The sequence below is a fragment of the Sinocyclocheilus rhinocerous genome, unplaced genomic scaffold (assembly GCF_001515625.1).
Source record: "Sinocyclocheilus rhinocerous isolate Xijiao unplaced genomic scaffold, SAMN03320098_v1.1 scaffold1406, whole genome shotgun sequence".
Taxonomy (NCBI): domain Eukaryota; kingdom Metazoa; phylum Chordata; class Actinopteri; order Cypriniformes; family Cyprinidae; genus Sinocyclocheilus; species Sinocyclocheilus rhinocerous.
In genome coordinates this window covers 437336-450889 of record NW_015647095.1, presented here as the reverse complement: position 1 = coordinate 450889, position 13554 = coordinate 437336, and the positions used below count along the sequence as shown (strand labels likewise).

The window sequence follows — 13554 nt, the reverse complement described above, 5'->3', positions numbered from 1 at the left end:
GGTGGGGTGGCGCACAATAAAAAATGAAAGCGCAAGCTGGGTTCAATTTAGAAGTTCCCATAGGAGGTGAAGTGACCTGTATGTGCAACAGTAGAGGTCAGGCAATTTTGAGCAGGCACCCCTGTCATCGGAGTGTACTGGAGACCCCTGCCTCAGAGCCAGGAGAAAACTGCAAAGTCCTTATAGCATTCAAGACCCCAGAATGACCCACAGGTAGGTTCTCATTAAAGACAAAGGCAGCTCGGCCCAGGCTTCACAACTGCCCTTCAACTGCATGCCACAGTGGTTACACAAACAGAATGATGGCAAACCAAATTTCCAGCCACACTTGGAAATCATAATTTCAACTTCACTAATAAATGCAGTTGGATTTTTCTAACTGTAACAAATAACAAGACTTGTTATGGAAACATGAGACAATATATCAGTTTTACAACAGTTAAAGGGGTGGTTCACTGGGTTTTTTCTAGGCATGATTGTGTTTATGGTATGGGTTGCAGTCTAACATGTGTTAATGCTTCGTTTTTTTAAAAACGCATTATTCTTCACATAATTTACCTTTATTCCACACCTCTCTGTCCCTTCTCTGAGAAACGGGCTGATCATTTCCTTCTTTTATGAAGCCCCTCCCTCAGAAATAGGCGATGGGCTCTGATTGGTTAGCTAGCCCAGTGTGTTGTGATTGGCTAAACAGACTCTAACGCGCGTCTAAATGTCCCGCCCCTCACCTCGGCGGCATGTGCTCTGGTTGTATTCTTTTTATGCTCAAACAGCAACATTAGACACTAACTAGCGTTAAAAAAGTGAAATCGCAATGAACCACCCCTTTAAAGAAAAATGCAATAGTTGATAAAAATGCAATGAACTGATAATTGTAAAAAGGTTATAGATAGACTAACAGTGAACAAAAATAATTATATAAAAGTGTGACAAGTGGCACATTATTAATACAGAATTTAAGAGGATACAAATTAGCATATTATTATTACTATTATTATTATTATTTAAGCAGCAAATGTATAAACGTATACTCTTTATAAATCTTACACATCAACAATAAAAATCTGTTTTTTGCAATTATCTGATTTCAGTAATGAAATCTGTCTTCTTCACACATTACACAAATGACACAAAAATTACTATGATTATGTGGGAGAATTTATCAACAGTCACATTCAAGAGGAAAGTAGTTTTCAAAACCATAATGGTCTAAATGACATACTGGCAGCAATCCTAACATTATAAAATATTCAACAGGAAATAAAGAGGAATAAATGAATATATATCCATATCAATAAACAAATAACAGGAAATTGTTTTCGTGTGCAAATGAAAGGCAGCTAGTTATGCAAATGCAGCTCCCCAAAAGAAGGAGGTGGCATTTGAACCTTAATCTCAAATCCAACATTTGAGGAGATATCAGCAGCTCAACCGAAGAAGCCCCTGAGAACTGCATTTCAAATTCAAGTCATGCTTTGGACACCTGTTCATAAAAATGTTAAAGCATTTCTCTCACCAAAAACAAACAAGCAAACATGACCTTTAATTTCCACTGATTGCCCCAGAGAGGCTAATGAACTTCTCAGTAAACACTTGCAATTCATACGGGGTAATTTTAATTAGTCACAGTTGAGAGGAACGTCCCATTTACAACATCAAAAGAAGACAAACATTCAATCACAGGTAGAGTGAGGTTCGATTAGACGAGATGGATCAAACGGTAACAACTAATATGAAAATAAAAAAAGTGCCGATGGCTTCCAAAATCATCAAACTGCGGTAATCAGCCAAACGAGTCGTTAAAAGTTAAATACCTGTCTCTGTGACAAGAACTGCTCAAACATCTTAACTGTTGTAATCCATAAAGGAAGACTTTAATCCAGGGAAATGTTCTAATGAGCTCAGGCTTGTCTGGGTGGGGGATAGGGAGGCCCTCGGGAATAGAGGCACTGAAAGGAGCAGGCAGAGAAGAAGTGGAGGTTACCAGTCTAAATAACAAGCAGTCTGGGCTCTGAAAGGCACAGACACGCCAATACATCAGCATGCTAGCCATCTAGTGCTGGAACAGATCTCTGCCAAGCTAGATTTTAGTCTGGGATCAGACACTTTGGCATCCATAATAAGAGCAATATGAAGCAGCCTCTACCGACATAAAGAAAATATTTACTTTCTGCAAGAAAAACAAGAAGAGCAAGAAAACAAATGAGTGTCTGCATTTGATGACACTGGAAGTCAATATGACTGCCACATAAAAGATGCAGTACCCCCCCCTCACTGTGATACTGACAAAATGTGTTACTCTGTGATAGTGCTAAACACAAACAAACAACTGTCTACTTGGAGCCCTACATGGATATGAACTTTGAAACGTACTTTAATTATAGGAATGCAGGATTTAGGGACAATATCAGTGATCAAATTTCACTGTATCTGTAAATACTAAATATTTAGACAGCCCATGTTGGATAATTGCGGGCTCTTGTTCAAACCTCTTGATCAAGAGAAAAACAATCAATTTTATTTATAATATTTATTTGCTATCAGACATAACATGCAAATAATCATTGGCTTTTCGGCCAGAATTTCAATATCGGTGCAAAGCCAAACTAATAATATATCAGCAGACAAGGCAATTTCACTAAAACAAGCTTGTAGCAAGTAAGTGAACCACAGCCTCATATTACAAATTACTACTACAAACGAGTAACACAAAGGTTACGCAGAGGTTTCTCTTTGTTCATACGCAGCTCTTTTATTATTTGTTCAGTCTTTGCTCACAAAGCAGTCATTATAGTTTCAAAGGTGCACCAGAATGATGTGGATATAATTGAAGCCATGACCTGAAACTGTTATTGAATAGATGTGACGCAGATTCCACAGGAGGAACGGCAAAGTGGGGGGTCGGGAAAGATTCAGATGGGAGGCAGAGATAAAAGGAAGGACGTTCCCTTTAGTGTTGGACCCCAGCAGAGGAGCTAAACTAATAAAAAGTAGGTAACGTAAAGTGTGAGGCTGACTTCTTAAAAGTGACATCAGCTACTTTTCTTAAAGAAGAGGAGGAAAAAAAACAGGTCAGACAGTCACATAACACAAAGGTAAACACACAGCTCTACAAAAGCAAGGCAAATCAACATTCCCATCACGAAGACATGATGATATTCCCTATTCTAAATGAGGAATGCGGAGACTAATGTGCCTAACAAGCATTTTGTGTGAATGTAACCTCTCTATTGTAATCTTCAGGACAACTGTGCACCGGGAGGCTCTCGATGCATTGTAATCAAAAATAGAAGATTGCTCTGATCAGTATTTAATCTGTAAATGGCTTTCTTCAGCAGGTGCATCGACTCTCACGAGGGGTATCATATTGTCTCTGATTTGGTGGGGGAAATGCAGTCATTCCTGGCCCAGTGAGCCAAACCTCTCTTTTTTCCAGCCCCTCCACATCCTGCGTAATCAGAACCCTCTCCCTGGACGTTGCCGCCGGACGTGACTGTAACCGGAAGATTCTGTTCTCTCTGCCCACGACTCTCCCTGGGCTGCTCCAGTGCCATGTGCGTCCACGATGGCACCCCAGCAGGAGCAGAGGCATATTGCACGCGGGCACCGTGCCACGGCAGTGCTGGGCAGAGAGGATTAGTCCTGATGACAGGGCATTAAATGTGTAGAAGTCCTTAGAGCGACTGAGCTGATGCGCTCTTGGGCTTCGGTTCAGAGGCGAGAGAAGGTTCACAGGTCTTAAGTGGCTGCCACTCATTAGAGGCTGAGTGTCACACTAGCTTAGCTCCTCTTTCCTGCCTGTCTCCCTTTCCCCGAGGGTCCCTTCCAGAGGCCAGCACTTTTTCGGTCTTCTGATAGTGCCGCTGACACTTTCCTCATGCTAGATGCCCCTTTTTGATCGTGCAGTGCTCATGTTTATTCAACGAAGTCAAACGGCACAAATAAATCAATGTATGGGAAACACTGGTAATGTATATCGAAATATCGGAAATGTGTTTAAAAATCATATCACCGTTGTTGAAAAAAATTATATCGCGATACATATTGATATTGAATTATTGTCCAGCCCTATAGAAACCATCTTACAAGTTTGACAGAAGTCATCATTCCTTGCTTGAACTTCTCTGGTTCCCAAGCCAAATAAACATGCATGCCATTTCACTAGGGATGTAATATATATGTAACACAAATATGTGAAGATTCAAATCAGTTGAGATGCTAAACAAATCGCAATACAACTGGGGTAGGAGTTCATATGAATGTATCTCTGAGGGGAACTGACTGTCTTTAGAAAAGTTTAGATGGCATTTTCTTTTCATCTTGCCTCTGAACGATGCATATTAAAGTAGTGTTCATAAGCGCAGCTCTGCTTTGTTTACAGAGGTAACCCAGGAAATACTATATCATTGCTGTTCATAAGTGCTACCTGCTGGCAGAGAGTGAATTTGCGTCTCATTCAGCTCGTCTGCTGTTTCGTTTAGATAAGTTTTTGTAGTATAGATTTAGTTTCACAAAACTAAAGTCAGACCATTCTGTTTTTGCTTCAAATTTCGAAATTATACAGTCTAAAGCCTTGTGCACACCGGGACGATTATTGCGCACGCTTATCACCAGCATTTTTCAATGCGTCTTGTGTGTTCATACCCAAGCGATTTTCACTGGTGATGGGCCGAGTGAACATGCAAATTCACTCCCTGACATTAGATGGCGCTTAATGAAAAACAGAAATACCCGGTACACATCGAATCCTTTTTGATCTGCAATTCCTCTCCATAACAACTCCCTCTTATCAAGATTTTTGTAGGACTTCGCTGTCGCGTTTGTCATAAAGCTCTTTGTGTTCAGACACCAATGAGACCAGCAGCTCTACATTCACCTTGCCTCGATGCTTCTTCTTCGTCTACTTACTTCCTCTTTGTCGCTAGGTATCAATTGTGTGCTCGGCAAGATCATTTTGTGCTTGAGCGCCACCAAGTTGTGTTTTACTGTAACTTCAGCAGCTCCAGGCACATGAACAAAAGCGCCAATCTCATTGGTCGGCCAGTTTTTAACGCGGCGCGTCAAACCAAAAAAACGAGCCTGAGGTGTTTTTTTTTTTTTAAATGACGCTTTTACGCCTGGCGTTTTGCGCACCGGTGTGCACACTCACATTGGCGCCCTTTGTTTAGTTACGAGTAGGGATGTGCGGGTCTAGTCGAAATAAGCTATGCTTTGGCCGACGTTAGTGTATACTCTTCTTTTTTTATTTTTAACGACTGCCTAAAATGAAATGATGATAACGCGAGGCAAGTGTGCGGCAAGCGGAATTCATTGAGGGATTTGACAGTGTGATTCATAGATTAAGTATTTCAAATATAGGCTATTATATAGGGTATGCTACACGCATGCACAGAGGGTTTTTTTTCTTACCATCTTTTGGGGGTTTCTTGCTTTTAGACTAGTCGACTAGTCGGATACAAAACGACAGTCAAATTAGTCTTCGTGCACATCCCTAGTTACGAGGCGTTAAATGTCTGCAATAATCGCGTACGATAATCGTCCCGGTGTGCACAAGCCTTAATTTAGATTAAAAACTGCTCATGTTGCATGTATGCAGCATCTTTGTTTGGATCATGATTAAAATGCAGTGGTTGCCTCTAATTTTAAATGGAAAGAGCACAGACAAAGCCTTAGTTTGTTTATATGAAGAGATTTCTTTTATTTGTGTAACTTGCTTATTTGATTTGGGGTTTGTTTTGAAATTTCAATTTAGTTTTGTTATATTTCAATTTCACAAAGAAATGTACAGCATTAGCCTAATAAAAGGACACCTTTTCATTTACTGTATAATTTGTCTTCAATCTCATTTTGTAAAAAAAAAATTGTGAGAAAATCGAATCGTGAAATCAAAATCGTGAATCGAATCGAATTGTGAGTTGAATGAATCGTTACATTCCTACATTTCACCATGTGAATGACTACACCAAGCAGGATGGAGTGTGTGCTCTTAAATTTAGCTATGGTGAGGGAAATCATTCTGAAAACTAGAGTTTGGAAATCACAGGTTACTATCCTCAATATATGGTGTGCTTCCTTTAAAAAATAAGCCTGAAAGACTAGAAATCATGTGTCGAAAGGAAGACAAAACCAAATGAAAAGAACTTGAGCAAGAGGTTTCTATAGAATTGTTGCCTCAAAAACCAATGTATACCATTCACATTAAAAATAACACAATATTGCCATTATGTGGAGCAATTTATGTCAGCTTATGTCAGAAAGGTCAAATGTGACAAAAGGGGGGGGTTCCGTTTTTTTTATTTTTCTGGACTGCTTTTTAATGGTTAAATTACATTTTATTAATCAAAAAGCATGTCGAATTAATTAAAATCATGAAACTTAAACAATTTAACATAGAGACCGAAATGACATGCCGTCGTGTAAATAAGATAAATAACATAAGGCTATTTAGTTTGCTTAATAAAAGAGCAAGGTATATACCTGTTCTATAGAAAATGTAACTTTAAATGACTTCTGTTGTGATCTGGCGCTATAGAGAAAATATAATTAAAATTAACTTGACCTTTCAGGGGGGGCGGGGGGTGCCGTTGGGGGGGCGGGCCGCCCCCCTAATATAATGGCAGGGGAAACACTGGAGTTCTTCAGGTACTAACTTTTCACATATCTCTCGAATAAACCTGTTCTTTTCATTTCTGTTCATGGAAGGCATTGTCAGATCTCATAGATCCCCTTTCTAATTAGTTTTCGTGTTTGCCTCAAACTCTGTTATCTGTTGTGCCTTTATTGTTAAGCCTATTTTCTTTGTTATAAAGATTGCAGTGCTGTGGCTGCTACAGTTAAATAAATTGTCAATCCTTTGCCCATATTTTCTTCAAATCTCATTCTGACAGTTTAAAAGCCGAGCGGTGCCTTTGTGCACATCACCTCTTTTAAACCACCTACATCCTTACCTCCTCCTCTTGCCATCAACCTCATTTTGAGCAGATTGGTTTATCTAACTTTCCAGCAAATGCTTGAAATTTAATCCAACTCACATTCTCTGTATAAATGCACACAAGGAAAGATGACAGATTTAAATATGGCCCAGAGCGCTGAACATCCAGTAAAGAAAAGATGGGCTCCCACACATGACCGCTGCACTCCAGCTAGCCTGATTTGTCTGGACTGCGTTAGAAATTCTGCTGTCATCTGACTGCACTTCAACATGGAGAACTGCATGTAACATGAGGGAAACTCAAACAACAACAGACTTGGTGAGAGAACAGAAAAAACGCAACGTATAACATGATGTGGTGTCAAATTTGGTTTGATTTGAGGTTGATCCTGTATATTTCCTGCCCACATAAACTCCAAATGAACCCTCATCGTTAAGAAGACATTATTTAGAGAAAAAAAAAACAGGGAAGAGCAGCAGGAGGGATATAGAGGAAATACAGGAGGTGTCACTTTCAGTAAGAGTCACACAATCAGCAGCAATGAGACTGCTTAATACCTCTCAGTCTGCCATCAGTGACTCACTCTAGCCTCAGTGTCTGCCTGGCACACATGACACACAAATGCCCTTGCTTTTTGGGGAAGGTTGTCTTCCCTCCAACCAATGGTGCAGACCATTCTGATGCACGCAACATGAAAACACCAGCACAATGGCCTTTTCTTCAACTATGGCCATTTTTAACCCTGTGAACTCTTAAAGACACTTTACACACTTACTTATTATTATGTCAAGTCTATATGCATAGATCATACAAGGAGAAGATTTAGATGATCAATTTAACCTTTAAAATGTAATAATTATGGATTTTCATAAACTGAAAGTCTGGGACAAGGATAAATTATTAAAATATGTACATAAGGATTTAGAAGTAGCAAAAAGTAAAGGCATTTTTAAAAAGTTTCAAAAGTAGCCTTCATACAAAATAAAAAATAATCCACTAGGCCATAAAATATATTTTTTAAAAGTGCCTGTAGTTGAAGAAATACCATAACATCATTACAATGATTTACTTTGGTGAAATCTTTGTTATAAGACTAAGTCAATAATATGTGGGTAATGTTATTATATTATTTCATTATTGCAGATTTGTATTGAGTTTAGAGTTTGCATTTTCCAAGCATTTTCTTGCAGATTGAGGAATATAGAATCTAGGTTTGTTATTTTATAACTGAATTTACTTTTATTCAGTATGTGTAATGGGATTAAAATAAGACAAAGCGCTATATTATGGTGATGAGAGAAGTGCAAGTGAGGCAAATAAGAGCACTGCTGCAAAAATGTACTTCTGTCTGATATCTTCATAGGCTATATGTGAAGATATAGCTCATTATGAATGGCTTCTGCACAAATGAACCCAACTTGCATAATATTTTGTTTCCTTAAAGAATTGGGGAACAAACATGAAATAACTTCCTGAAGTTCTTTCTTTCTTTCTTTCGTAACATACTAGGACAAAGATGACATCATTCCACAATAAGTGCTGACATTTTTAAATCAATTTCAAAAAACACATTAATTAATTTTGACTGCAAGCGCAACATCGCAGGTCAAACGTGTTAAACCATCAGCTTCAATTAGAAAGGCAGCCGCTGATCTGAAGCAATATTCTAGTTCACTTGTATCATTTCAAACCAGACCACAAATATACAAACACACAGAATGCCTGATGTAAGCTGACAGCCTTTGAATGACAAGTGCACATACATAGTTCAGAAATCTCAATTTTTACTCTGGATATTGCATCATGTTACATGGAAATAAAGCCAAACAATCAACAATGTCCCACAATGCCATATTTGCACTTCAAAGACAAACTATTCAACAAAACGAAACGAGTCTCTGGTTACCAGAACCGCAGAGGGAAAACATTCAGAGCTAAATCTGACAAGACACAAACATTCAATGGCTTGGTGCTTTCAATGTCTATTTCAGCATTGTCATTCACATCCACACCTCTTTCCCTTCAAAAAAAGCCACTTGTCACTCCATAAAGAATATGTGGCAGGATAAAGCAGTGTATTCAATTCATAAATATCCCTTTAAGAGGGCCACGTCAGTGATTTTTCAGTGAGCTGAAATTGATGTAAAGGTGACATGTGAGTTATGTATGTGGCTATGGCAGGCGTTTTGATATTACTGAGGGAGGCAGGCAGGCTCACTACCCCACCAAAGCGCTCCTCATCCCTCTCTTTACCAGCCTGCACAAGAGGATGTCATTAATTTGAGGGGGAGAGTTTTAAAAAAGAAAGAAAGAAAACCCCCCAAAAAGCTTCCTTTGTCTCCTGCTCTCTGATGACTCCTGTCACTTAATGTGTGAAAGCCATGCGTGTTTCAGTGGGATCAATTGTAATAAAACTGCATCGCCTTCACTGAGCTATGAGTTTATGAATCTCCTTAGAGAAACTCAGTCATTTAAAATCCCTCTAGCTTACGGCAGTGAAACAATGTTTAGTTTCAATCTCCCCGCAGCCTCTGCACGGAGGGAGCCACGCCGCACAACAGACTGAACACGAACAACAAATAAAATGTGAAAATCAAGCAAGTCACCGTCTCATTTCCATTAAATGATAAAGTAGCTGCACTGAAAAGAAATGAACTAATTTAAAATGGCTGGCCTATAGGTCAAGGACAGCTGGAGCAAACAGTCTCTGATTTTTCCTCCCACAGTCATACAAATAAAAACATTTCACATTTTCATTTTCAATACCGAAATCTAAGAGGCTTGTTATCTTTTCTTATTTGTTTGATGCATTGTGTCTGAAATGCCTTCAGGCTGTGATAAACGTACTTAAAACACATTTTCATATGTAGATTATTAGGTGTATGGCTTTGTTAGATAGCAAGGCTTCTATGCAGTGGCACTGAGGGGTCTGAAATAGCATGTCAGCATCTACTGAAAGTCAATAAACAACTGAGCCGAGCTAAATAGCTTGCACTATTCTAATCCAAAAATATTTTCGTTTCCTTGAATTGTTAATATAAGATCACACAGTGCTCTGACCCCTGGGAAAATTTTCAAGGAGTATTTTCAAGGAGTATTGAAAATTTTTAAATTTTACAAATGTCACCAATAAGTAGAAATGAATGAAGACTGAAATGAAGAGTCAGTCTAAGAAAAAAAAACAGAGCATTCATATTCTTCTCTGATTTAGTAATGTAATGACTATGGGCAGGATTCCTTTCATCACACAAATAAATAAATAAATAAATCACCACATCCTGTCTATATTTCCAGGGAATTAAAACATCTGTGAATAAAAGTGATGCTGGAACAGATGGCCAAAAATGATATACATTGGAGTTTTAACTTACAAACTGCTGTGCAATAGACCACCAAAAAAGCAACGGAATATGAGCTAAAATATTGAACGCCAGAACATAAATGTTTTACGAGCAGATCATAAACTATTGCAAATTTATATTTGCATAAATGTAAAAATGAAATCTTTGTATATACAGATAGCTTTATGAACCTGCTGTTTCCTAAAACACTCGATCTATGTCCTTTGCAAGCACAGCACGGAAAATAGGCAACTTCCTCCTGCCACAAAAATAAGGCAATCACACAGTTGCTGTTAATATCTGAACTGACTACAGAATCCCTAGAGAGGTTTCTATTAACACATTGTGTCCGTTTCACTGCTTAAAATAAACGAGGTTTTATCTCTATAAAGTCAGCAGGAGTTAAAAAAAGACAGCAGCAGATGGCGGCGAGAGGTGACCTTACCTCATTGGTGTTCCACCTGTGTCTCTCTTTTGGCAACGTGGAGCATTTTGGTAGACATTCAAGCAGCTTTTTGGGCAGGTATATTTTCAAATGTCCATGTTCATCTGCAAAACAAACAAAAAAAAACAAGCTTGCATTAAAGAATAAAGGTAAGAGGCAGTAAAACATTTGTGTCATTAATCAATACCCATGATGGATTGATGCAATCATGCTAATATATAGGGCTCAGTGTATGAATACAAGAACCAGTATATATGATTTAATAATAGATTATCTTTTGCAGTTCTTCTACATTCTTCATACACAGCACATAACCAGGATCATTAATTAATGGCCGCCGATTATTCTGACTGCAAAGAGCGACTAATGAGCAACTTGCAGAATGAAGGTAAAAAATGTTAGATGAATGAAAATGTGAACTAATTGGCCAAGCATGCTATGAAAAAAAAAGGTAAAAGAAATAGTGACATATTGTGATGAGAATCATAAGACTTCTGGTGTTTCAGTAGTGGAAGTCCACTCTCAAGGGCTTAAGGGGAACTGATGCTAAGCTTTATTAAGACTTTAACTACCCAATAAAGTACACAGCCACCCTGATCCAGACTGCTCGAAAGAACAGTAAAAAGCACAAATGCTGGCTAAAGATAAAAGAAAAAGGGAATACAATTTGTTCAGGGGCAATTAAGGCAGGGCTATATATCAGGCTTTCTTCCATTCTTACCGTCTGTCTCTCGTTCTCATTCCTAAGGGCTTGGCAGGCCAGTCAAATCACTGCCATTTAACTTTCATTGTTAAATGAAAGTTCACTTTCAGGGCAGAATTTCTAAATTACAATGAAATTGTCTACAACTGTAAATTGAGTCCAATTATAATCACCTTGTTACAACCAACTGCTGATTATACATTCGTCTGTCACCTACACCCACATGACATTCACATTCCATTCCACTAAAACCCCTGCAGGAGTAAGGATGAATGGATGAATGGATGAAAGGTGGAAAAAAGCTTTGACCAGCCTGAATAAAGGAATCTGTAAATGGCCTTTTTGGCTAAAATAATTTTACATAATGTGGTATATATATAGACCACTACAATGTGGACAACTGTCTACTGTGAAGCAAATAAATGTGCATAAGACATCTATTTTTAATTTTCTTAAAGTTATGCTAATGCTAATTTTAAAAAACAGGAATATATTCAAAGGGACTCAATTCTATGTTCATGTCTAAGTCATTACTTTATGAGCCCAACCTACATTTCAGCACCAGCACAATGACGGGATGTCTAATCCATAACAAACATCCTAACAGGGAGTCAAAAATATGACATAATATGCCTGAGTCACTGTCAAAAACACCCCCGCCATTTTCCTAAGGCTGTAATTGTGACAAACAATCGTCTATCATTTGCGAATAAGATGCTATACCAAATCATGTAAATGTGGTTATGAGCATGCTTGCAAATCAGTTCGATTTCCTCGGTCTCTAAGCTAATGTGCTTACACGTCACCATGTGTTCTGTCGCCACTCGCGTCACTGATGACAAATCAAGACACATATGCTACAGCCAATTACGCATCTCCAGGTCTGACGGTTTGTGTTACACTGTCGGACGATTATGCAAAATTTAAATAACCCTCATATGAGGGCCTCTTTCTCCACATCAGCGAGAAAGATATATTCTCAAATGACAGTGGCATCAGCTAAACTGGTCCAGTTGTGAATCTTTCATTGTTTCCCAGTTGTCAGACAATCAACTCTGATATTGCAGACATCTGTTTATGTCACAGAATAGGATTTTGTCATCTGTTTGGACCGAAAAATATGGCCTTAAATGACATTATCATGTTACAGATCTCTAATATTCTTTCTTTTTGTCTTCTGCACCCAAAATAATATTTTCATTCAAAAACATCACTTATCATTGTCTACAAAGCCAGAACAGATTTGCTTTACTTGCCATAATTCTCATTATAATCGTACGGTGGTGTGATGGGAAGAGGTTAAATATGAGAGTCATCCCTTAGCTGAGTGAGGGATAACATGCAGTCAGGCAGTCATTATCGCAACGCAAAATCTGACAGGTTGATCAAGCCCCTGACACAAAGTAGAGGTCTCTTGTATCATCCTGAATGGATAATGACCGACTGACTATTTCCCACTCATTACACAGCTACTAGCCGATTAAATAAATATAGAGACATAAAATATTGCTTTGAGAAATGATTTTATTATCTTATAATTGTTAATTGGTGGCAATTAGTTATTCTAATTTGTATATGTAATAGTTTACCCATTATTTTATGACAATCTGATTGCTTAATTTCTATTTTATTGTTTCAATAAATGTAAGCATTCTTAAGAATTTCTTAAAATAGTGTGCTTCAATTTAGAGGGACTGACTTTTAGTTGTCCTTCCTGTCTAGCTATGCCACCTTTGAAAATGTCTTACAGTGACAGTGCTCAACAAAGTCTTACACTTTATTCAAGGAATGTGATTCTCAAGTGTGTGCTTCTTGTTACCTGAACCCTTTTCAATTTGTCTGAGAATCCCACGAAAGCTCAGGCTTCTGTTTGTGAATATAAAACAAAGACCTGTGTCTCAAGAACAAGCTGACCAGAAATCAAAGATGTACACTTCAAATGGCAAACCCCCATGTCCCCAGTGCTTCTTAAAGGCAAAGTCACCCTGCCTGTCCATTCTATTACACCTCTATTTTTAATTTGCTCAGATGTTTGGATGTCTAAAGTTATAAAAGACAATATTGGAGAATATGGACTTAAAGGATGACTGTGAAATCTTTAAAGAATGAGAAAAGGTGGCAGAGAGAGAGGAG

The 13554-nt window shown here is 38.2% G+C and overlaps 1 protein-coding gene across 6 annotated transcripts in view; it reads right to left on the bottom strand.

The window, feature by feature from the left end:
- LOC107708820 (calmodulin-binding transcription activator 1-like) overlaps window positions 1–13554 on the bottom strand; it is a 390706-nt gene that overhangs the window by 351994 nt on the left and 25158 nt on the right. For all 6 annotated transcript variants that reach the window (XM_016513145.1, XM_016513146.1, XM_016513141.1 and 3 more), the window contains one exon: window positions 10719–10822. In XM_016513145.1, the coding sequence (XP_016368631.1) occupies window positions 10719–10822 (104 nt within the window). The remainder of the gene's footprint in view (window positions 1–10718; window positions 10823–13554) is intronic.